Below are 26,695 nucleotides of genomic sequence, written 5' to 3'. Positions count from 1 at the left end.
TGGTTTCGATAACACAAGCATTTACAAATGCTACACAATGTGAAAAGGATTAGTTTTTTAGTTTTATACAAGTTATATTTTACTTTTAAGATGGCAATATTTACAATAATTTATTTTGTTTACAAAAATAACTATTTTTAAAAGTTCTTTATTTTCTACATTTTTAGGAAACTTTCTTTTTACATTAAAACTTAAATTACTTTAAGACGTTTTTATTTCAAGCATTGTATGCTTTGTTTGATTAAATTGTTTGAAATATTTAATAAATAAGCATTAAAAGCTATCTGTGTGTGTTTCCTTATTTTAGAATCACAAAGATAGGATTATGCACTTTCATTTGAGAAAATAACTGTGAACATGACAGTATAAGCCTTGCCAGTGACATTTTTTTTTAAAATAATCGTTCAATAATCGTAATTGAGGTAACTTATTCGATTAATCGTGATAATGATTTTAGCCAAAATCGTCCAGCCCTATGTCACACCTCAGTGTCTGAAGTCTCTGCTTGTGTATATATTAGTGGTCGGCCGATATGGGTTTTTTGATGGCAGATGCCGATATCTTAGAGAGCAGGGTGGCCAATGGCGATATAAAGCCGATATTTATATTTATATATCAAACATATGTATATACAGTGATGTGAATAAGTTAGGACACCCATGCTAAAGTTGCCTAAAAAGAGGAATAAAAAATAATCTTTTGGAAATTGATCTTAATGCCTTAATTAGAAAAATGAGGAAAAATCCAATCTTTAAGGACACCAATTTTCTTTGTGTATGAATAATGTATCATTAATAAATAAATGTTCTTCCTTAAAATACAGGTTGCATTAGTCAGGACACCCCTATGTTAAATTCCCATAGAGTCAGGCAGATTTGTATTTTTAAAGGCCAGTTATTTCATGGATCCAGGATACTATGCATCCTGATAAAGTTCCCTTGGCCTTTGGAATTAAAATATCCCACATCATCACATTCCCTTCACCATACCTAGAGATTGGCATGGGGCACTTTCCATAAGATCATCTTTCAATGCAAATCAAACCAGGTATTAGGCTAACTGAAATAAAACCATGCCAATCTCTAGGTATGATGAAGGGAATGTGATGATGTGGGGATATTTTAATTCCAAAGGCCAAGGGAACTTTATCAGGATGCATAGTATCCTGGATCCATGAAATAACTGGCCTTTAAAAATAAAAATCTGCCCTGCTTTATGGGAATTTAACATAGGGGTGTCCTGACTTATTTTATTTTATTGTATTTTAAGGAAGAACTTTTATTTATTTATGATACATTATTCATTCACAATGAAAATCGGTGTCTTTAAAGGTTGGATTTATCCTCATTTTTTTAATTAAAGCATTAAGATCAATTTCCAAAAGATGATTTTTTATTCCTCTTTTTAGGCAACTTTAGCATGGGTGTCCTAACTTATTCACATCACTGTATACACACACACACACTTTATATTTATAAAAATCAATATTTAATAAATTAGATCAATTTAATAAATATTTAAAAATATTTAAAATAAATATGCTTAGGCCCTATACTTTAGATGCCAACTTCTTAAATCTGCAATCCTATTACAGTATTTTTCACAAATAAAGTAATTGTTTAAAAATATATTAATATGTGAGTAAAAAGGAAGTAAACACTGTAACAGGGCACTCAGTAATCTGGTAATTTCATGCGCACTGATAATCATATTTTTTTTACTTTGACTTTTGACAAGGTAACGCTAATTTTACATACAGCACACAGTGAAAACGACATGAATATGACACAGTGGGCAACTGGATATAGCACAGCATATTTTAAAATGAAGGATTTAAAGTTTTTCGATCGCGTCTCCTGTGAAGCTGATCTTCTGTTCGCATTTACTCACTTCGCACGGACCGACCGTCACTCGCAGTAACACGTTTATGCAGGCTACAAATGCACACTTCACAAGATATCACAGCTGGATTCGATTAAATCTTCAAGGTCTGTGAAATTAAATGTTTATTAGATATTCAGAGATTTGTTTAAATTATGTAGAAGCGCATTTGCTGAATGTTGACGGTAAATGAGAAAGTATTTTAGCCTGATTGTTTTCGGTTACAAATAATATAAAAGCAAACGCATTACTTTTTCGCATACCATTTACTTTATTTGATTACCAGTTCTGTAGCCACCGGTTCTGTCTAACAAACTATTAGATATGACTGACAGAGAGACGGAGAATGTGAGTGAGCGCTGTATGATCAGATTCAGGTGCTGCCGTTCTCTTCTCAGGTGCTGGTGTTCTCAGCGCCGCCCGTCAAAATAAAAGTCTGCAGAGCCGTCAAAATAAAAGTCCCGCTTCCAACACATCGGCCAATCAGAAAAACTTATCGGCCGATGCCGATATTTTAAAAAAGCCAAATATCGGCCGATGTATCGGCCGTGGCGATATATCGGTCGACTACTAGTATATATGTTATGTAAAATCCCTCTGTGTTTGTTGAATGGTACCAACCACTGTTTTCTCACACAGATCCGACCACTGCAGCTCTGGTGGGGGGTGACAGTGAGTGCACAGTGGCGCTGGCCAGAGATTAAACCCATTTTGAGGCCCAAGAGTGCACAGGGATTACATTAGGCCCGTAACAGCAGAATGGACACAAGAGGACAGCAGCCAAGTGCATCCTGGGATTGCACTGCATACCATTACATCTCACTGTGGCCAACAGAGACAGCTCTCTAACCCACAGCACTGTCCCTTTTTCTGACCTTAGGCAACTCCAGGCAAAAAAAAAACATTACAGTGGAAACAATACAGATGAAAACCACTTTTGAAATGTTAAAGTACACCTAAAACTGTTGAAGGGAACTAAAACAAAATGTAAGCATCAGATATGTGTGAAACATCCACACCACAACAACATTTTCCTAACAGCCATGTTTCCTAGTGAAGGATTAAGGAGCACATATTTTTTAACGTAATTCCATCAACAAGCATTCTTCCAGGAAGACGATGGCAATGCTGAGCAATGTGTACACTTTATTTTCCCATAACACTGCAGCTTTGTAAATTTATGAGGGGCATAAAGGCACTGCTTTCAGTATCTCTCATCCAACGGTTTAGAGAAGTTCATACTACACTAACATTATTCAAAAACCGTGTCAAAACATTCCCAAACTGGGCCAAATATCAGTGCGACCAACAAATGTTCCCCCTTCAACAGATTCAACTAACACTATCTCATGTTAATAGATGTGACGTTGTGGACCATACGAAAAAACAAGTTTTCCCTTTTTTATACAAAGTTACAGCCAGAGTAATGAATGTACTTCCCGCTGTATTGGTACGATAATTTTAATCATCATGCATATCAGCACAAATACAGAGAAAACTGCAGTAAAACAATGACAACTTCATGTCTTTTGGAAGCAGTGTGGGAAACCGTTTGTTGATTTACATTTCTGGAGAAGCAGATAAGATTTACTCTTTAGCAGAAATTTGGGACACAAGTAAACATGTCACGGCTTAGTTGGAGACTGTCATCAAACAGCACTGGCACCGGTGTCAAATGTCTGTGCCTTTAAGTCTAGGTAGCCACAAGGGAGGCCAGCCGAAGTTCCCTTGGTGCTCTTCCTGGAAGTTTGTAGGGTAGGTGCATGTCGCAAGAAAGTCTGGGCTTAGCATATGGTGGACCTGAACAAATCCTTATTTCATCCTTAATTTATTTTAACATCAACTGTTCCATAGAAAAAATGAACCCTGCAACAACAGTAAGTTTCCATTTCACACACATCCTGTCTGTATTCTTGTGACTTTTGACCTAAATCTAGTCAATTTGCATAAATCTAGTCTAGCTTATTACTGCCCAATCTGTCAGGAAGATATTGTTTGACTGACAAGCAATCAAAATCAGTCTGTGACTGAAATTATTCCATTTGTAAATCATGAATTTCACATTCATAACATTTTTTTTTTTAGTAAATAATAATAATTTTTTTCAATAACAACCTTTGGATTCTCTATCATGATTCCATTCAAAGATTTAGCGTCAGTAATATTTATTAAAACATTTTTTTTTTAAAGAAATTACAATGTGCATTCATTGAATAATCTTGAAAACAACATTGATAATATATTACAATATTACTGTTTTTACTATATTATTAATCAAATAAATGCAGCTCCGGTAAGCAAAATATTTATAAAAAAAATCTTACCAACCCCAAACCTTTGACCAGTACTGTACATAATATATTAAGCAAAGGTCCCTTAAATTTACAGAGTGTGTAGAAAAGCAGTCCCCCAATTTCTCTCTCCGTTTTGTTTTTCCTTCAGGTCCACAAGCTAGTGTTTAAAATTGTAGCTTGCTTATTTCTACTCTAAATCCCTACTTAAACCCCTGAGTGTTTGTATGCACGTGTGAGATGGACACATAATCTCCTAGTTCACAACAGTGCTGGGCCTGCACATTAGTGAAGTATGATGTCAAAAGGGCGCATCGTGAGAGATTAACATGGTGTGTGCACTCAGAGAAAGAACATTCTACACAGAACGAGAGTGTTTATGTGTGCGACTGTGCAGAGGTGGGGGAGCGCGAGGCTACATCACAGCTATTTCAAAACACATACTGCACGAATAGACGGGAACGTTTGGGGTTTGGTATTGAGGGCTCTCGCTAACAAACTCTGACTGATGCAAACAAAAGGGCCGTGAGCGGAGGGGATTAAGGGGTCCACAGGGTTGTCCTGCTGTCACTTCAGAAACACATTTACTTAAGCCATTTTCACATAACACTAATGCACAATACAATCCTCCTGGCTGTTTACAGGTTATGGAGAGCTCTAAATCCTAAAGATATGTACTTTCAGTTCATTGCATTATTTGAGATTTCAGGGAGTATGAGAATGTAAACAAAATGTGTTTTGAAAAGGTGTGTAGCCATACAGCCAAAAATCACAAGGCAAAGATCTCGCCCCAATCAACAGAGCCCATTTATACTAACCTGCAAAAATGGTTTGTTAAGTAATTAGGTTATGAAGGTTATCAGAGCAATGAGTAAATTAACATAAGCCAAATCTGCATATCAACATCTATTCAGTATTCAGTTGGGCAGTTGTGGCCTAATGTTTAGAGAGTCAGACTGGGAAAATGACTGCTCACTGCTCCAGGTGTCTGTGTCCATGGTTTGCAGTGTGTGTGCTCACTACTCACTGCTCCAAATGTGTGTGTGTGTGTGTGCGTGTGATGGGTTAAAAATACCAAGTATGGGTTACCATACTAGGCCTTAACGTCATGTCAATGTCACTGCAAGCTGCCCCGCCTTCAAGAACATCTTAGCCAATCATAACAGGGTAATTTACATAAAGCATAGCCTATTTAACTCAAAGAGTCAGTGGTCAACCTATGGAAGACAAAAGTGTTCAAATATTTATTTTCTTGCTATTTCACTTGGCGAATCCAGTAGCTCAGAAATCATATTTACCTTCAAATAAGTGTATGAAATTGTTTGCGGTGCTTATAAAGAACCTGTTACTCACTCAGTAGCAGACATAATCCCTTCAGCTCCGAGTAGCACCTCTTCTCTGAGTTTGTCTCCTGGTAGTGATGGCGTGGGAAACTCTGCATCTTTCCTACGTGGCAGGTTGAAGAATCTCCACGGCGCATGACTCCCGTCGTCATCCTGGTTGACTGCTGCACTGATGTACGGGGTTGGCTCCAAGGGCTCGGAGTATGCAGGGGGAAAAGGTTGGGTAAGGGGATCCAAACGGGCGTCATCTGGGCCCTTCTGGAGGCATGGTTCTGCAGAAGGAGGGTAAAAATGTTGGCTGTGTGGGGTGGAGGGGTTTTTAATGGCGTCTGAGGCTTCCTCGCCACGTTCGCAGGGGTGAGGGCTCAGTGGTGGTGGCTGAGGGGAACCGACCATCTCCGTCGGGCCACTGTTGCCCACGGTAGCTCCGCCCCCGCTGTGTAGCTGTGGCGGTTTTGAGCCAGTGCTCACATCAGATGGGCGGAGTACAGGAAATCGTCCACCCTCTTGACCTCTAAGAGCCAAGCGCTGGCCTGCAGAAGCGTCAGTTTCCATGGGAACATCTTCACAGACTGAGTTGCGGTGGTGGAAGGGTGTCTGAGGGCGTTTCTGCTGCTTGTCTCCCTTTTCGGGCTTCTCTCCGGCTTTGTGCTTGATGGGTGGCTGCTGCGTCTGACCGGCACTGGGCAGCTGACCAGGTGTGCTGCCTCCTCTCTGCTTCAATGTTTTGTGCCTGATAAGAGAAAGAAATATATTTTTAATTCAACAGGGACATGAGTTATGAACTGATGACAAAATTAATAAGAAAGCCTATTACCAGAAATCATAATTTTTTTCATTTCTTTTCACAAGTTTTTTTTTTTTTTTTTTTTTTTAGATTTAATAGGCCTTTGAGACTCGTAACTGAGAAATGTAACAGCTTCTTAATTAGCTCATTATTTAATATTTTCAAACTATTATTGGATCCTTGAAAAAACTAAAAACTTTTGAATAAAGATTCTCTGCTTGTCGAGTCCAAAGATAGGTTTAAGAAACAACCATTTTAACAAGCACTCCCATCCTATCTGTCCGACCTGATAAGGTGTGTCCACACTTTCTCAGAGATATGTAAAGCCCCTCAGCTGTCAGAGTTTCCCTGTGGGATCCCTTTTACAGTGTCTCTCATTTATAATGTTGTTCTTCAGAGGCAGTCACCATCTCAACCGCCACAGAATCTCAACACATTTTTATCCCTCCATTAAAAATGCAAAGCTTCCACAACAACCACTTATGTTACAAAGCCAGGACACTTCAGTTTGGTTCAGAAATCTATCAGTGTGGTATATGTATGAAAGTTAGTATTTGAGAGAGATGCTTGAATGTGTAATTCATGTGTAGTGTGAGGAGTTTAGGGGTCAAGGAACTTAATTTAGCTAAATGAATAAATGTAATGTAAATATTTGCAAAAGCAACCACAGGGTAACTGAGGTTGGAACTGTAATGGTGAGAGTATAGTCTTATGTGACCTATAACTACAGTTTTGAGTCAGTAAGATTAAAAAAAAAATGTATATACTTTTTTAGCAAGGACGCATTCAATTTATCAAAAGACATTTTTGTGACAGGGAAGACATTTTTGTCGTTACAAAAGATTTCTATTTTAAATGAAGCTAAAATTGTTTGCGAAATGCAACACTGACAATAAGAAGAAATATTTCTTAAGCACCAAATAATCAGCATATTAGAATAATTTCTGAAGGATCATGAGACACTGCTTTGCCATCACGGGAATAAATTACATTTTAACATGTATTAAAATAGAAAAAAAGTTCTTTAAAATTGTATTTATTTTATTTCAGAATTTTTTTTACTGCATTTCTGCTAAAACAAATGCAGCCTTGGTAAGCATAACAGACTTCCTCAGTTTTGTAATGTTTATATATATATCACCATATCAATATATATAAATATAAATATAAATCAAATGTAAATTCATGTCCCAGTTACACTTAATGTTTTCACATTTTCCTAATTAAATCTAAAAGAGACAAAACCACATACAAGTCTATAAAATCTTTTCATTTTAACCATGTAATGTTCTATTTATTAAAACCAAGTATAAATTAAATCAAAATTGTGTTTTTAAAGTCCCCCTGTAGTCCCTTAAAACTCTTCTTTGATCACCAAAATTACATATTTATGTTTTTCCTGCCTTAAATAGCTTGAATGTAACTCTACGCCCTTGCTTCATTTAATATATGCAGAACAATGCATATGCATTTAATCCAGCCTCCTCTCACTCACACCAGCTCAGAGTTCCACTCGTTCAACTCGCATACAAGTCGATGTAACAGAAAGCTAATGCTTTATTGTATCGCTCACTACAACATCGGACCCATACGGTAATTAATATGATTAGCCTTTTGCTTGACTACGTTATCAAACAGCTAATAATGTGTTTCTAATGTCACAAAAACCATGTTACGGTTTCATCGGCGATTTCAAACTGCGATTTTGAAACTGTCTTTTTTTCACTGCAGTTTTAAGGAGCAAATACTCAGCAATGCTGCTGACTTATGAGTTTGCACATGGTTTGTCTTAAAGCACATTGAAAACACCACAGACATATAAACAACATTAAAAACTTGATTTTCAGCACAGGGGGTCTTTAAGCATTTTTTTATTTATTTCAAAAAAAATAACTATAGGCAGTAATAATTTAAACTATATATTTTATTTGTGTATTGATGTTCAGCTGTTCTTTTTAATTTTCATCATGTGCAGTAAACACTGGTCTCACACAGTTCTTCAGATAAACATTTACCGGTACAACCAAACTTAACAGCAAAAAAAAGACCAGACCACAAGGGATTCAAAGGTAAAATTATACCCTTTTATTCTCACACTCAAAACAATTTCACATGTAAGCATACAACAACACACAGTCACTCACACACATATACACAAGCAGAATGCTAAGCAAGCAGAAAGGATCTCAGTCGTTGCATGGTCATTTTCACTTCACGGGGGGACTCCGAGTTTCATCATACCTCTCAAGCTGGGTCTCTTCCAAAAAACATATTTGGCAAATGACAACAGTCCCACAGCGCCTGGCCTTCTCTTGGCCTGAACTGCACAGCTACTCAATGAAGAAAAAGAGAAGACGACTAACAGCAAGACCACACAGCACTACGCAACATTAAGTCAGTGTTAACGTTCCTTGCAATGCTCCACAGATAGTATTTAGGATCATTCCTTCATGTATTTGCTGCTTCTTGTTTACAAAACCATTATCTACCTGAAGTAGGCATGTCAACAGCACCGATATTATTGGAATACATTGATAGTGAAAGTCAATCTCAGTTCCTTTCAAGTCCTGTCACAGCATGCCACGATATGAGTGTGTATCTATTACAATAACTACAGTTGGGCAGCGAGACAGCTACTGTCTAATCTGTAAACACAAGTTATAACAAGTTATCGTTTTCTGTAGCATGTAACCAGCATCAGTTTGAACAATGATTATTTACATTATTCAGTGGAAATTACTGCACTCTTCTATGAGATAACAGCCTTATGTTTTTTTAATACACAATTCACGATCTAAAACATTTATTAAAAATTCAAGCAGTTTACTTAATTTGTTTCTTTGTTTTAATTTGTTCTCTTGCTTGTAATTTGTTATAGTAATCTGTTTTTGATATCACAAACACTCATGAAGCAAGGAACAATAACCTACCACACTTCACTCAAACATTAATTAATTACCACCCTCTTTAATTATGAAACAAATACACACGCAGAGCTCTGTAATGATGCTGAGTGTTACAATAAAATGCATAACTTTTTTCAACAATTATACTACCAAACCACATGGGAATTGCATTTGTTTCCAGATCACTTCCATTAATATAACTTGTTCATGTAAGAGCGTAAAATACTCAGAAGTCACAAAACCATGCAAAAACATGCAAGTGGAGGGACCAAGATGTAACTCAGCAATACACAGAGCTGTAATACTAGATACAGCCTGATACATAAACATATACACAATCAAAACATGTAGACTACACAGAATATCTAAGCAAGTACACTTTTTCTCTACATCAGAGACTTATGACAGCACTTAAAGGGCATATTGCAGGTAAAAAAAAAAATGTTTTAAAATGACATAAGGGTACCAATTTAGTAGATAAAATGAGAGTTTCTTTGACTGCTCGTAAAAAATGCTTTTTTTTATCATCGTGTCATTTTACGTCACGAGAGGGAGTTATGCGTGTGCTCCGCGTCCGCTCAGTGCTGAGTAGGTTGGTATTCAGTAAGAGCGGTCGGTAGTTTTTGTATTTTAATTCATCATCGTCATGGTAAATTATTGTGTTTGTGGAAGTTGCAAAAACTCCTGCCTGTCAGGACATCGAGTCCACAGGTTTCCTAACAAAAAAAAGGACGGTGCTATCTTTAGTGCCTGGGTGCATCCACCTCCCTGCAGCAATGACTCTCCTCAGCTGTGACCATTGCCTCGCATTTCCCCAGAGGTGGGTAGAGTATCCAAAAACTGTACTCAAGTAAAAGTACAAGTACTTATAGAAATGTTTACTCAAAGTAAAAGTAATAATCTTAATAGTTACTTGAGTAAAAGTAAAATGTATCCGATGAAAAAACTACAAGTAGTTATAGTTACTTCAGATCATATAGGCCTTATATATATTATATATATATATATATATATATATATATATATATATATATATATATATATATATATATATATATATATATATATATATACATATATATATATATATACACACACACACATGATATTATTTAGATATTTTTAATTTAAGTGACTATTATCATCATAATTAGATAGGCTATCTTTGCAACAAAATCAGAAGAAACTAGCATTATTTCTGCCATCTGTAGCCCGAAAACCATTGCCTGTCCTTTGGTTTGTATAAAAGTAACTTTTACAACTACATTTGGATTATTAGACACTGTCGAAATAAAGTGACTCTGCAGAGTTTTGCATTCAAAGGCATGTAAAGGGAACCATTGACACAGAGAAGAAACTCTCATGTGCTTGCGTCGTGCTCATGACCGCTACTGAACATTTGAACACAAACAACGATCAAATGCACATCGACAGATCTTCTACTGTCTGTTCTCCAAAATGTAATCAAATGTATATTTCTGCAAGCATGTTTAAAACTGGTTAACTGTGCCAAAGGCAGGCAAAGGCATTTTTCAAGTCGAGTTCGGATGCCACTGCGCAATACACACACATTACCGCGGGATGGCGGGTGTTCGTTTCATAAACTGTGGACAATGTTAGCTTATTAAATGTAGCCTATAAATTAATGTATATGTCCAAAAAATGGATAAGGTCATACTTTGTAATTATCGGGCCGTAATAATCTGTTTGGTAAAATGTATTACCTGAATGAAATGAAATCGAATGCATCGTCAACTTCTTTGATGAAGTCTTTGAACAGAATCGACTCAGTGATTCATTTGTGAATTGAGCATCGCTCATGCCCATAAAAAAGATACAGAGCGTTTGGAATAAACTACGCATTTAACAACATGTAGGCTATTGCATTAAAAATAAAGTAACGAGAGAAACGTCGCCCAAAGTAACGAAGTAAAAGTACAGTTTTTTCATTAGAAATGTACTTGAGTTAAAGTAAAAGTACCCACATTTAAATCTACTCTTAAAAGTACAATTGTACATTGTGAGCAAAGTGTATATCCTTAGCAAACATGTATATATCTATAAGCTAACACTGGTCTCTCACCAAGACAGCTGTCCTGTTCTCCACTGGTTCTCCTCACACACACACACACACACACCTCAGTGTGTCTCCTCTGACCGTTGTTCTGTCTAACATTAATCCTGGCCTGTCCCTGCTCTCTTGGCAGCATAGCAGGCTCACAATTGTATGGCTGTGGTCCGTCATACGAGCATGAACAATTTCCTCAACGTCCGAAATGTCATTGCGATCCATTGTTTTCCTGTTGTTTGAATAGACGCTCTCCCTCCCGTTACATCACTCCCATTTTCATATGCGGAAGTAAAATTTTCTCACAAAAACGACAGCAGCCAATGTAGCGTATTTATAAGTATATTTTAAAGAAAATCTATTTCCTACATTATTTTTCTATACATTGACTCTTTGGGTCCTCTAACCTGCAATATGCCCTTTAAAAGGGCAGCAGACTAACATTTGTGAGCAATAGCACCGGTGCCACAAAGTTTTACAGATGGTGGCACCAGCACCTGATTTAGTAGCGCTGGGGGAATTTTTAAAGCAAAGGTAATTTTAAACATAATATTATAGGATTTCACTCTCAAAAGGTTGTACAAGCCCAATACCATGGTTACAGTTAGCGTTAGTACATTAAATCCATGGTGAATTTGGGTAATTTGTGGACTGAAAAGCCTTCTATACTAGGGCTGCACGATTAATCGCACCAAAAACCGATTTGGATAATCGCGATTTTGAAAGCGCAAAGGCTACGATTATTTTTTATGCGCAGCTTGTCATTGATGTACGGCTCTGTAAACGCTGCTCAATCTGAAAGCCCTGTGAGTTTGAGTCTCTTAGAACGTGCATTTGAAAAAGCAACACGAATCAAACATTTTTCCAAACATGAGAAGCATTTATGAATCTCTTGTCCAACAAAAGACAACATTTAATAAAACGGTTTTAGTACAAACTCACTTCATAACGACACTTGAGCATCCTTCTGTGATATGATGTGGCTTCTTACAAAGAATAAGGCAGTTGTGTGTTTATTAGTAATATTTAATCAAAGCGTTTCTATCTTCTGTTTATTCAGCTACAGATAGTATGATAGGGATCTCCTGGAATGATGTGCTTTATTGTACTTCTGCGGCGGGGTATATTTGGCGTGTCTGCGTAAGAGCGCCTTCTGGTGTTCAGATGGAGCAACATTTACTACCGATCAGCCGCGCTACACTAACAAGCTGCGCATAAAATAATCACAGACTTTGCCAAATCGTGTGCAGTTTAATTGCGATTAATTGTGCACCCTATTCTATACCCTGTTGGTTTATGGCATAATGTTTCTACTGGTTTTCAAGTCAGTTTGATCTGTTATCTATGGTTTATGACAGAATTCTGCGCTGAATTTGAATCCTTCTGAGTAGATCTTACAGCGATGCTGCAAAATCAAACACTTTCTCACTGGATCTCCAATCGTGCCGTTTAGTTCCGCTTTCAATTTGTTTGCCGTTTGATGCCTTTCATATGCAATCAGTGTGACCTCTAACAAAATATACGCACTGGTGGCAAAATGCAACCATTTGGTTGCAGTCTGGAGAATTGCTTAAAACAATCACTCAGAAACCAGTTCCTCTGGTTTTTACAAAGAGCTTATTTAATACTCCATGACAAATGTAATGCCTGTCATTTTCAAGAGTGACATATAACACTGTAAGAGCTGAAAAGCGATTAGTAGCAGCAGTGCGGGATGGTTAAACAATGAGAGCCTACAAGAGTATAAGGCTAAGTGAGTTTGCATGTTTGTACCTTGAACAGTTGCAGTTTGATCTCTGTGTGGAGTCAACAAAGTCCCAGGCGCCCACTTTCATCAGCGTCTCCTCCTCGTTGGTCCCATTGGAGGCTGTGGTGGAGAATTTCCGCCTGTGGAGACACGATGAAACAAGATTGGAATCAAACTCTGCATCTTCTGAATGGCTTTCTAAATCACAAAATCCATGGTATTTCGTCAAGGCTAGTAGTTGTAAGTTTTACTTGAATTACATTTTCCCAGGGTAGATTTTGTTTTGAAAGTCAATTTCTGTATAGACACACACCATTAAAATTTCACAATTATTGCACAGGAAAAAATATATATTTGACACACATTGACCTTTTGGAGTAAAGCCAGACCTGGTCACAGACTATTATTGCATTTTTAGCTAATATTTAAACAATTGCAAAATTCCAAAATGGCAGAAAGTGAACATGTAAAAACTGAAATTGTTTTTTCAAAAAATGGATTAAACAAACCATTGCTATCTGTGCAAATTCAAAACAAACACCTTACAGAAAAGTTGTGAAAAGTTCCCTGAGCAACAACTAGCACCAACGCATGTACTTGCTTTAATTTTCTCTTTATTAAACTAATCATTGATAAGACATTCTGAGGCTCAGATATGCATTGTACCAGTTTTCAGCAGTGCATTGTTGGCTCTGTCTTTGATTTATCTTGACTGTGAAATGGGATTATCTGATGTAAGATTTGCTCTGAGCTCATCTGAGGATGTCAGAGCACACTTACTTGTTCTGAGCTCGGTTGATGTTGCACTCTTGCCAGACGCCCTCAACCACCTGACTGGCCATCCTCCGTGGAATCTTGCCACCATGGTGACTGGTGCTGTCAACACTGAATCCATCCACTGCCATCGGCAATCGCATCCACTTCTGTGCCGAGTGAGAGTGAACTACAGAAGAAAAAAAAGTTTGAGTGAAACGGATCTCGCCCATGAAATGAGATGGGTATGAGTTTGAGTTAAAATAGGGGCATGTTCACCTGTCTGAGCTTCCTCTGGTGAGGTGGGAGGAGTCAGGGTCACTGAAGAGATGGCAGGGTCACGGTTTGAAGCAGGCACTTGATGGCCGTTTGAATAGACAGCAGTGCAGTGCGACGACCCCATAGGTGTTACAGTGATTGGGATGTCTGACTGCGGGACTAACACTAGGCATGCAGGATACACCATGCGCACACCACCTGGAGAAAAATCCCACGCATTACCACAATGAACAACTAATAAATGCACACTGGAGATGTGACGGTGATAAAAATCTCCCACCGGTAATCGACTTGTGACAACGAATTAGCATCAATTCACCCGTCCCAGGGAGTTTGAATGACAGGCGATTTGAGCAATCATAATCCGCCATTTTTGTCCGAAAGCAATTAGGAGTTAGAAGATTAACGTCTGTGGATTTGAACTTGAAAAACTGTGTATACTGACGTCTTTCTGCGGTTAAAACAAAAGTCCTTCTGATGTTCATTCATGTTTATTCATGTTTAATTGAATAACTAAGGAAGAGATGATTGGTTCAGCTTTAACTGAGGCAATCTGACACTACACATTAAAGAGTCACAAAACGGTAGGTCTAACAAGAAGCCATTCGCCGGAGATGTGTTAAAAGATAGCGGAATGCACTCTCATGAGGACATTCGACAAAACGGACATTTTGGCATAATTTGTGTGTTATGGTTTGTTCAAGCCCAAAAGAGAACTCGATACTGATGCGAGTCTTTCTGTGTGTCGTGTGTGTGTGTCATAGGGAGGACATTGACAGACAGGCAGACATTGACAGGTCTCTTTTGTCTTGTCGCACTTGAATGGTTTAAAAGCATTTGCATTAATAGAAGTGTGATCATACAACACTAGTCAATGAGTGACAAAACTGCGTTTTAATTGCGTGAAATATTTTTAATGCTTTAAACTGAAAAAAAATTGCTGCGGTGGGCAAGTGATGAAACCGGTGTTGCGACTGAACACAGTGTTACACCGGTAACAATGATTATCGTAGCAAGCCTAATGCAAACTTGTACATGCATATGTGTATAGCCTCCGCAATATAATTAGTTTAAGACTTTACCTAACAAGACTTTTAAGTAAAATATGTTTTGGTCCAACTCACCAACAAGCACTTCCACTGCTGCCAGGGAGTCGTCCTCCCAATCGATGTCCTCCATTTTGTCCTCTGCGCTCTCCTTGGAGGTCGGGCTGATGGGATAGAACTGGTTCCATTCTTCAATGAGCTTCTGTGTCGGAGGGTCAGACAGCTTGAAGGACTGGCCGGTCAATGTCCCGTTCAGTCCAAATGGACTCAGAATCACTGTAGGGAGAGTAAAAGAAGAGATTTCATTTCATTTCATTTTATTGTTTATTTTTACAGGGACAATGCACAATTAAAAGTAATTGCACCAGATTTATTGATACATACAACGTACAGAACACAAGAGACACTGGACGATAGTGAAATAAAGGGCAATAATATGAAACACAGGCCGGTCACGATTATCTGATTGAATTAAGATTGAGATAATCATAATCATTGTGTTTGTTTCATCCCAATCAGAGATTGCTCCTCAAATAAAAAAACAGTGCAAATGGAAAGATCTATCAATCCTAAAATTAAACTATATAATAAATGTAACATTATTACTAATACTAATAAATACACATTATGTAAGAAATCATATTTAAGCATTAACAATTTTGTGTCATTCAACTTTATGCAATATTTATGTACAAAAGACCAAAAAACAAACGAAAGGAAAGCTTTGTGTATCAAAGGGATAGTTTACCCAAGTCATTTACTCACACGCATGTTCCAAATCAATAAGACTTTCGCTCATCTTCAGAACACAAATGAAGATATTTTATTAAAACAGAGCTTTCTGTACCTCCATTGACAGCTACACAACTACCCCTTTGATGCTTCTTCAAGAGATCATAAAACTAATCCATATGATTAAGTGGTTTAGTCCAAATTTTTTGATTGATCAGCGAACACTTTTCATTTTTTTGGGTGAACTAACCCTTTAAAGGTGCAAAGTGTAAAAATGTTGATCATCTATTAACAGAAATGCAACATGACATCCATAACTATGTTTTCAGTGGTGTATAAAGAACTTACTTAATAAACCGTAATGTTTTTATTACCTTAGATTAAGGTGCAGAAAGCTAGAAACTAGCCATAAACCAAAACCGTGAGTAAAATTTTTTCCCTTGTCAGTGATGTAAAATATGTAGTTGGATTGTTTCATGTAACTTAGTTCTTCTCCCTCGCTGTGTTCTGGCTTTGCTATGTGGGGATAAATGTGCTGGTTACGTTCGTAAGACAGCTGATTAGTACTCTTGTCATTGACCGTAAAACAGTAACGTTACAGGAATCACCAACCCGTCGATAGCGGTCGACAAGTCGATCTTGGAAGCATTTTAAGTCAATCGCGAAGAGTTTTCAAAATCAGAGAAAAAAAGCCTATTGTGTGTAGTAAATGGTGTATAGGGGATGCGGAGGCGCGCGCGCTCTTACAATCATGCCATTTTTGCCGCACAAAACCTTTGGGCTCATGCAGACGCGTCAAGTTTAAACAAGGCTTTACGCTTTAACCAGCTCAGCCACAGTAACAGCTCATATTTAGCCAGCTAAACTTTTACTACCCTGTTAGAAAAAATATATAGTTGCATATACGGGTCCTTCTCAAAAAATTAGCATATTGTGATAAAGTTCATTATTTTCCATAATGTAATGATAAAAATTAAACTTTCATATATTTTAGATTCATTGCACACCAACTGAAATATTTCAGGTCTTTTATTGTTTTAATACTGATTAGTTTGGCATACAGCTCATGAAAACCCAAAATTCCTATCTCAAAAAATTAGCATATCATGAAAAGGGTCTCTAAACGAGCTATTAACCTCATCACCTAATTAACTCTAAACACCTGCAAAAGATTCCTGAGGCTTTTAAAAACTCCCAGCCTGTTTCATTACTCAAAACCGCAATCATGGGTAACTCTGCCGACCTGACTGCTGTCCAGAAGGCCATCATTGACACCCTCAAGCAAGAGGGTAAGACACAGAAAGAAATTTCTGAACAAATGGGCTGTTCCCAGAGTGCTGTATCAAGCCACCTCAGTGGGAAGTCTGTGGGAAGGAAAAAGTGTGGCAAAAAACGCTGCACAACGAGAAGAGGTGACCGGACCCTGAGGAAGATTGTGGAGAAGGACCGATTCCAGACCTTGGGGGACCTGCGGAAGCAGTGGACTGAGTCTGGAGTAGAAACATCCAGAGCCACCGTGCACAGGCGTGAGCAGGAAATGGGCTACAGGTGCCGCATTCCCCAGGTCAAGCCACTTTTGAACCAGAAACAGCGGCAGAAGCGCCTGACCTGGGCTACAGAGAAGCAGCACTGGACTGTTGCTCAGTTGTCCAAAGTACTTTTTTCGGATGGAAGCAAATTTTGCATGTCATTCGGAAATCAAGGTGCCAGAGTCTGGAGGAAGACTGGGGAGAAGGAAATGCCAAAATGCCGAAAGTCCAGTGTCAAGTACCCACAGTCAGTGATGGTCTGGGTTGCCATGTCAGCTGCTGGTGTTGGTCCACTGTGTTTTTCAAGGGCAGGGTCAATGCAGCTAGCTATCAGGAGATTTTGGAGCACTTCATGCTTCCATCTGCTGAAAAGCTTTATGGAGATGAAGATTTCATTTTTCAGCACAACCTGGCACCTGCTCACAGTGCCAAAACCACTGGTAAATGGTTTACTGACCATGGTATTACTGTGCTCAATTGGCCTGCCAACTCTCCTGACCTGAACCCCATAGAGAATCTGTGGGATATTGTGAAGAGAAAGTTGAGAGACGCAAGACCCAACACTCTGGATGAGCTTAAGGCCGCTATCGAAGCATCCTGGGCCTCCATAACACCTCAGCAGTGCCACAGGCTGATTGCCTCCATGCCACGCCGCATTGAAGCAGTCATTTAAAAGGATTCCCGACCAAGTATTGAGTGCATAACTGAACATAATTATTTGAAGGTTGACTTTTTTTTGTATTAAAAACACTTATTTTATTGGTCGGATGAAATATGCTAATGTTTTGAGATAGGATTTTTGGGTTTTCATGAGCTGTATGCCAAAATCATCAGTATTAAAAAAATAAAAGACCTGAAATATTTCAGTTGGTGTGCAATGAATCTAAAATATATGAAAGTTTAATTTTTATCATTACATTATGGAAAATAATGAACTTTATCACAATATGCTAATTTTTTGAGAAGGACCTGTAGTTTCATGTGGTTCTTCTCCCTTGCATTATTATGGGTTTGCTATGCGGGGGGAAATGTGCTGGTTACGTTTGTGAGACAATCAGCTGATTACTATTATTATATTATATATTAAGACCCTTGATCCTCACCTGACTATGGCTTTGTAAACTTTATCCATGGTGTGGTATATAATGGACTGGTGTACAGAAACAGTGACAATGTTACACACTCTTGGCTTACTCTGGCTAGGCTATTCTCTGCTGTCTCAGACGACGATATGTTTGTCCCATGTTAGACACCGTAGCTTCTTCGAAAGGGAGGGGTGAGCAGTGGGCTGAGCCCTCAGTGCAACTCGCAGCCGAACCGCTAGATGTCGCTAAAAATCACACACTGCACCTTTAAGCTTACAATGTGAAAGACACAAGGGGAAAAAAGACTATTCAACTGTTAACTGTAATTATATAATATCTAAAAGCCCGCAAAAAAAATTATAATTGTAACACTAGCTGGTGAACAAAAGAAATGACCAAGATCATGTAACATGCATTAGATGATAACCATTTAACCATTTTGCCCTTAAGCAATTTGCCTATCATGTAAGTACTTAGGTTAACATGTTAAGCCAAAAGAACCTCTGCTAAAAAGTAAAATCAAGGGGCATTTATCTGGAGTTGTCATTGGAAAGTTGCTGGTTCTTCCGATGTAAAAAGCCCAGCATATGTAGAAGAAACTCATGAAGAGTGAAGAGCGTGTAATCAGAACAGGGCCAAAGCAAATGAGTCTATGAAGCGGGGAACACTGTACAAACACTCCCGCCTGGCTCCCTCTCAAGCGCTCTCTCCACTTCTGTTCCTCATTAACTGTGGTCTTAAATGACTCCTCCACTGCAGCCGGTTCTCTTTCCTTCCTCCTTTCTCTCAGACACTTTCTTAAACCCTTTCATATCAACACAGCCTCCAGTTACTGCCAAGCAGCACTCATTCAGAGACCATAAACCAACTTAAATAAACAGGTCACTCAGAGGGAGAGAGACAGAAACAAAATGAAAGAAAAAGACATGGAGAGAGAGCAAGACTAGGTGAAGCACAAATATGGAAGCAACCGCATCAGTTTTCACCCTATTGGTATCTTACCAAAACACTTTAGTTTCTCAAGAGCAGCTCTGTTACATGCTGTTGTCATGCCTAAAAAAACAACTAAACATAGAAGTTGGTAGTTACAAATTTTCCCAAGAAAATCTCATACTGTACTAGATATATTGATTCACATTTTGGGGGTTAAGCTTCCAGGGAGAGGGGGGAGGGATGAATCCATCCTGTGTCTTTCCATTAGCTGGCTCATTCCATGGCCTTCATCACACAAATCCATAAAAGCCACAATGACAGAGGACACCTCCGTCCATCCGGAAGAGGTATGGGAAGAGGGAATGGGGAGGGGGGCTATACAAATGGAAAGGTGGCACGATTCATCTTTAATGGGTTTCAGTGGCTTAATCCTACACGCTTTAACAGCGATCATTATCCTTTATCAACACTGGAAGACAAAAGCCTCCAAAATGCATTATTTCAAGAAAAACCGAGCTGACCAGACCTAACAAAACAAACACGGCTTGTTTGCAGAATGTCTCTCCATGCAAAAATAGCTTTTTTAGTATCCGACAGCTCCCTGATTGAGCCAAGGTGACGGGGCCGGAATTTGTTTAGCCTCTGGACCCCCAGCTCGTCGCAGTGCATCAGAAAAGACTCCACTGAAAATCACAAAATATTTACAGAAAGGAAAGGAAGCCCGCCTTTGAGCTCTTCAGGCAGGTGTCAGGGTGGAAGGTCAGAATATGCATTGCAGGAGAGCTCGAAGCATTGAATCTACTAAAGATGACGTATCCGCATGTCGCCATCATTAGAGAGAGGTCTGCTGCTCTGGTCTGCATTTGATTGGGGGCATCACACCGATATAAAGCAATTTTCAGACAAATAGGCAAACAAATGTATTCCAATATCACACTGTTCACCTCACATTTATTCTGTCAAGCAATATGTACACTACCAGTCTCTCTCTCTCTCTTCTGCTCAGTTAAGTGAGCTATGAGTTCATTACACCCCTCTCACTGCTCTTTATGAGGTCATAGTCGCAACACTCGCACACTCACTAATCCGAGACTGTCAGAAACGGTGAGCAGCAGACCAAAGGAGATCCAGAGAGCGCAGGCGAGTGAGAAAAAGGTCAGCTGGTTCCAATTGACACATCACACATTCCTGAGTCACTGCAAAGGTTATTTCCCATCAAAAGGATGAATTATGTTCTAAAACTTTAATTTGCGGGAACGCAAACAATCTCAATTATGCAAAACAACATCAGATGTGATTCTAGTGCATGGTTTGGGGAGCAGATTGGTCAATACAGCGTTCAAGCCAAGCTTAACTACAAAATACTAAATGAAATCCATTCAAAAGTGAGCATCACAAGCAATACTTCCCACTGATAGTCCTTGGGTACATAAGTGCAACTGAGGGCTTTAAAAATCCAGTTAAGGTCTTAAAGTCAGCAATTGTTTTTTTCCCCTGTTGTGATGTTTATCCAAGTGAAACGGCTTCTCAAACAAGAAAAAAAACATAGGATGGGACTTGATTTTGTCCATGGAGAACTCATTGGATGGTTAGACCATTGTCATTTGCTAACTGCTGCGATCTCATGTGAGTGACAGGTTGCTGGAAATGAGGATTATTTACCCAGCCATCACAGAAGTGCAGACGAAATCAGAGAAGAGAGGAGGGGAAGTTAAGGTTTTTGACAGAAGATTTTGAAGGCACAGGAATTAAAGAAACAAATTATAATGTGCACAGATAAATCATTAATAATAACACCCCAAATATTCCCCAAATATATGGTGGCTCCGACTCCCGGCATGCTGAAAATACCCAGTAAAAACAGGGCTGTTACCCCACAATTTCAATTAGTCGAATAAACTGACCTGTACGAGTAGAAATAAAAAAACACTTGCAGCTATTTCGTTTTATTATGCCATGATTCCAACGCTCATTCACAGCGTCATTAAATTACGCCTTTGTTTTGAATAAGTATCCTATAGCAGCATATTTACATACTGTGCCTTTAAATAGGCCTTAACCCTCAGGGGACTAAGCCCTTTTTGGTCCGTTTTCTCAATTTTTCTTTATTTTGGGGCTTATAAACTATGTAATGGAGATGGAACACTGTGTGTTTGGTATCTATGGATTCAGAAGACCCTAAGCTAATTTAAGCACGCATGTAATATGTTTATAAAGGAAGTATGAGTGAAAATGTACAATAAACTCGAGAATTTCAAAAACGGAAATTCGATTTTAACGAACAATAGTGAACAGTTTTTGAACAAAAAATATATTTGTCAAAGCCTTTGCTTGATAGACGTGTAATTTTTAAATAAAATGTGTAAAGAACAATGAAAAATTTTACTTTATTTACAAATAGTGCCAAGCGTTTTTCTTAGGAATGCTTAGAATTTTCTAAGCAATGTTTTCTCCTTGTCACTCTCCAGTAATTGTTCCAGAGCTTGTTCCACCATAAATCGTTTACTGCTTGCCATCATAAAAGTCCTAAAACAATAAATAATGCTATAATTGTATGTATATATACACTCACCTAAAGGATTATTAGGAACACCCGTTCAATTTCTCATTAATGCAATTATCCAATCAACCAATCACATGGCAGTTGCTTCAATGCATTTCGGGATGTGGTCCTGGTAAAGACAATCTCCTGAACTCCAAACTGAATGTCAGAATGGGAAAGAAAGGACATTTAAGCAATTTTGAGCGTGGCATGGTTGTTGGTGCCAGACGGGCCGGTCTGAGTATTTCACAATCTGCTCAGTTACTGGGATTTTCACGCACAACCATTTCTAGGGTTTACATAGCCTGGGAAAACCCAGACGAACTTCTGGCAAATTTAGATTTGCTCTGCAAGTTAGTCTGGCGAAGAGCCCGTTCAAGCTCATTTCCAATCTTTCCAAAACGAGGCACCAATCACAAACGTTGAGGCGGGCTTTACAAGATAATGATCGATCTGATCGGTTTTAAGGTCTATGCAATTGCTTCCAGGGCATTTGAGCGACGTCCGTTGGTGACGCCTCTTTGGAAATGAGCTGTGAATGAACCTTCCCCAGGCCCTAACTCAGTTATGACTGAGAAGGGTCTGGTTTTAACTAGTGATCGACCGATGTATCGGTTTACCGATATTTTTCCCGATATTTAAGCATTTTCCCATAATCGGGAATCGGTTTTGTAATATCGGATTTGCCGATAAACGGCGCCATCTTGTGGCCGTTTTGAGAATTCCGCCATTGCAGCCCGCGTCTGAGGAGATCAGTCAATAACAACTCTGTGCACAGGTAAAGTATATGTTCTACTTGCTTTGCTTTAATTATTCAACTTTATTTAACATAACAGACATGCAGAAATGAGATTTGAGACATAAATGCCTGATATAGTTTATTTATGCAGCTTGGTTCTAAAAAATTGAGACGAACTCATTGAGCCACGTAGCGTAATCCGTCATGTCCTGCCCCAATAAAGACGTAACTTTACACTAATTAAATAAAACAGACATGAATGAGTGCATGGTGAAAATAAAAGCGCTGAATTTAATTCTCTATCTGTTGTATTTGCTCACCATTAGTCTCGAAAAAAAAGTTCGTTCATATTGCTGAGCACTCACTGGGTTGATGATCAGAAATGCTCGAGCACGGCCACTGAATGAAATTTTTGACAAGATTATCTTGTTTAAACACCCTAGATTATATTATCATTTACTATATAGCAATTATTTCGCTAATACACATCTAAATATACCGCTTTGTGGAAATTAATTATTTATTATCTGCACGCGCGATCGCGGTTGAGTAACGTATAGCCTAATGTTATAGTTATGTGTAAATGCATAGATAAACAGCACTTTGTCATAAAGCATTTCATGATCTAGACCGACAAAAATATTAATAATAATTAATAACATACTAGTTGGAAAATGCAATGATGTATATGCTGTTTTGTTTGTTACTTTCCTGATGTTATAGGCTATTCCAGCTAATATTATGCAGTGAATTAATATTACCCAGTGAATTATTCCTCACTCTTAGTTTAAACCTATTAAACGGCACATAAACCTTCTAAAACTGATTAAAATGAATTACATTTCTGCAAAGGTGATATGACTCCCCTGTCAATTATTTTTTCCATATGAAAACATTATGCTTTTAACATTTATTTTGCCTATTGTTAACATTGTTGCTGCTGATGCTTATAAATGATATGTATAATTTAGATATAAATTATATAATGTAATAATATAAATGTTTTTATTGTAATTTGATTAGTTTACCATTTATGAAAACAATTAAACATAGCCAAATATGTTAGAATAGTTTTTGTGCTTTATTATTTACCTCATCAAAGCTTTTATTTTTAAACAAAGACACTTAGTAACAGTGCACTTTAATTTTTGGACTCAGACTGCTCTATTTATTTGTGTATAAATATAAAGGTTTTTTTTGTATGCAAGGAGGGAGTGATTGTGATAAATAAAATGGTTTGTTCAGTTCATTTGTGTTGTAATAATTGTGCCAAAAACAGAAGTATAACAGTAAATAAATATCGGTTCTGCATATCGGTTATCGGGCACATACACATGCAAATAATCTGTATCGGTATCGGTTATAAAAAATCAATATCGGTCGATCACTAGTTTTAACCAGGCTAGGGTTTACAAAGAATGGTGTGAAAAGGGAAAAACATCCAGTATGTGGCAGTCCTGTGGGCGAAAATACCTTGTTGATGCTAGAGATCAGAGGAGAATGGGCTGAATGATTCAAGTTGATAGAAGAGCAACTTTGACTGAAATAACCACTCGTTACAACCGAGGTATGCAGCAAAGCATTTGTTAAGCCACAACACGCACAACCTTGAGGCGGATGGGCTACAACAGCAGAAGACCCCACCGGGTACCACTCATCTCCACTACAAATAGGAAAAAGAGGCTACAATTTGCAAGAGCTCACCAAAATTGGACAGTTGAAGATTGGAAAAATGTTGCCTGGTCTGATGAGTCTCGATTTCTGTTGAGACATTAAGATGGTAGAGTCAGAATTTGGCGTAAACAGAATGAGAACATGGATCCATCATGCCTTGTTACCACTGTGCAGGCTGGTGGTGGTGGTGTAATGGTGTGGGGGATGTTTTCTTGGCACATTTTAGGCCCCTTAGTGCCAATTGGGTATCGTTTAAATTCCACGGCCTACCTGAGCATTGTTTCTGACCATTTCCATCCCTTTATGGCCACCATGTACCCATCCTCTGATGGCTACTTCCAGCAGGATAATGCACCATATCACAAAGCTCGAATCATTTCCAATTGGTTACTTGAACATGACAATGAGTTCACTGTACTAAAATCGCCCCCTCAGTCACCAGATCTCAACCCAATAGAGCATCTTTGGGATGTGGTGGAACGGGAGCTTCGTGCCCTGGATGTGTATCCCACAAATCTTCATCAACTGCAAGATGCTATCCTATCAATATGGGCCAACAATTCTAAAGAATGCTTTCAGCACCTTGTTGAATCAATGCCACGTAGAATTAAGGCAGTTCTTAAGGCAAAAGGGGGTCAAACACAGTATTAGTATGGTGTTCCTAATAATCTTTTAGGTGAGTGTGTGTGTGTGTGTGTGTGTGTGTGTATATATATATATATATATTTATATATATATTATAATTGTTCGGTCTCTCTCTCATATCTCTGCGCGCTCTTGCTCCGTAAAGCCAATTGTTTATACTCGACGCGTCCGTTCGCTTTCTGTCGTCTCTGACTCTGCCATTCAACGCTGTTTGCGTCATATCCCTTACTAGGCTTGCAAGGCTACAGAGTCCTCCGATTTGCTAGAATACGTCATGGTAACCTTCCTCTGATTGGGTAAGAAAAATATTCCTCCATCGGCAATTTTTCCATTGGTTGTTGCTCATGAATCTGCCAAATAACATCGATTTCATTGGCCTTTGACGTAGTGGTATTGCGCAACAAGGAAGTATGTATACAAGCCAGGTAAGATCACTGTTTTCAGCGGAATCTGAGGAAGACGGCAAAGAAGACCACACCTCTCTATCATTAATAGTTTTTAAAGATAATTACACATTTGTAAAAGTATGCCATTTTGGGCGGTACCGCCCAATCCGTCTCTAGATGGTTAATCTTCTAAAGTGAGGATTTTCCACACAGTTACCATCACTAACAGCCTTAACCAGTTAATTCCACTTTTCTATTGTACTTAAAGGGTTGCGCTATAAAAATAAAAATGTCAAATCATATCATTTGTTTCAATTTTGAAATTTAAGGATGTGCAGAAGTTACCATCAAGACGTCAAGCCCTGCCCATGTTACTGGTAATGAAAAACACTTCCCCAAGTATTCACAACAGGAAAAGGTCTTTAACACCATTTCTGTATTTTACTTTTTTTTTTTAGATAAGGAGGGGCAGTCAGGATGCCACTAGGCTTTTACTAATTATAAAATTTATCTAATTTGATTGGAAAGAAAAAGCTGGAAAGAGTAAAAGTGCGAGGAGAAACAAAAGCAGAGGAGGGGGGGGGTGAAAAACCATATCAAGTAAAGAGTGTTCTATCACCTTGGAAAGGGCTGGAGGCCTGCTGGGCCAGTGTCAGGTGCTCCTCGCTCAGGTGGTATACGGGCTGGTGCTGGTTGATCTCCACGCTGGTGCACACATTACTGTCTCCATGCAGGAAGAACGTGAAGGAGCAAGACAGGTGTTCTCTGAGTGAGAGAGAGAGAGAGAGAGAGAGAGAGAGAGAGAGAGAGAGAGAGAGAGAGAGAGAGAGAGAGAGAGAGAGAGAGAGAGAGACAGGTGCTTAAGTTAAGCAGCAACTTGTGCTTCAAAAAGAGAAAAAATTATATATTAACTGGAGACGCAACAACAACTAAGAACATATCATCTGATTGGATTTTGCATGTATTTACAGAATGAGTCATATTTAATCAGCATCTGAAATCTTGTGAATCATTTAACTGCCATCTGATGTGATCATTACAGGCCTGAGAAAAAAATCTGATTCATTTGTATCCAAAAACAGTGTTGTCAATATTTCAAACATGTTAGAAACATCACACATCATTGAGATGCAAGTTTCTGGTCTTTGACCTCAAGGATTACAACGCGTTTGACTCTTCTCTTCATGAATGCATTAGGCTCTTTAAACGTAAAAGGACAAAAACACTTCTTCTACATTAGTCACACTCGGAGTTCTGTAAAGCCTGAGCTCTGTGAAAATAAGTCCAAACTACACCAGCTTCCTAATATGTGCTTAAAATCCTTTGTTC

At 38.4% G+C, this 26,695-nt stretch overlaps 1 protein-coding gene across 1 annotated transcript in view; it reads right to left on the bottom strand.

Annotated features, from left to right (window-relative positions):
• med13a (mediator complex subunit 13a) overlaps positions 1-26,695 on the bottom strand; it is a 97,348-nt gene that overhangs the window by 27,152 nt on the left and 43,501 nt on the right. Inside the window, exons 4-9 of the mRNA XM_077242563.1 lie at positions 25,986-26,131; positions 15,180-15,377; positions 14,056-14,253; positions 13,804-13,966; positions 13,050-13,163; positions 5,526-6,248 (exon numbers count right to left, since the gene is read on the bottom strand). Coding sequence (XP_077098678.1) covers positions 5,526-6,248; positions 13,050-13,163; positions 13,804-13,966; positions 14,056-14,253; positions 15,180-15,377; positions 25,986-26,131 — 1,542 coding nt within the window. The remainder of the gene's footprint in view (positions 1-5,525; positions 6,249-13,049; positions 13,164-13,803; positions 13,967-14,055; positions 14,254-15,179; positions 15,378-25,985; positions 26,132-26,695) is intronic.

The sequence above is a fragment of the Siphateles boraxobius genome, unplaced genomic scaffold (genome assembly GCF_051911475.1).
Source record: "Siphateles boraxobius isolate OS27281-9 unplaced genomic scaffold, OSU_SipBor_1 25, whole genome shotgun sequence".
Classification (NCBI taxonomy): domain Eukaryota; kingdom Metazoa; phylum Chordata; class Actinopteri; order Cypriniformes; family Leuciscidae; genus Siphateles; species Siphateles boraxobius.
The sequence above is the reverse complement of the archived record's forward strand: the minus strand, read 5'-3'. Positions and strand labels throughout refer to the sequence as shown.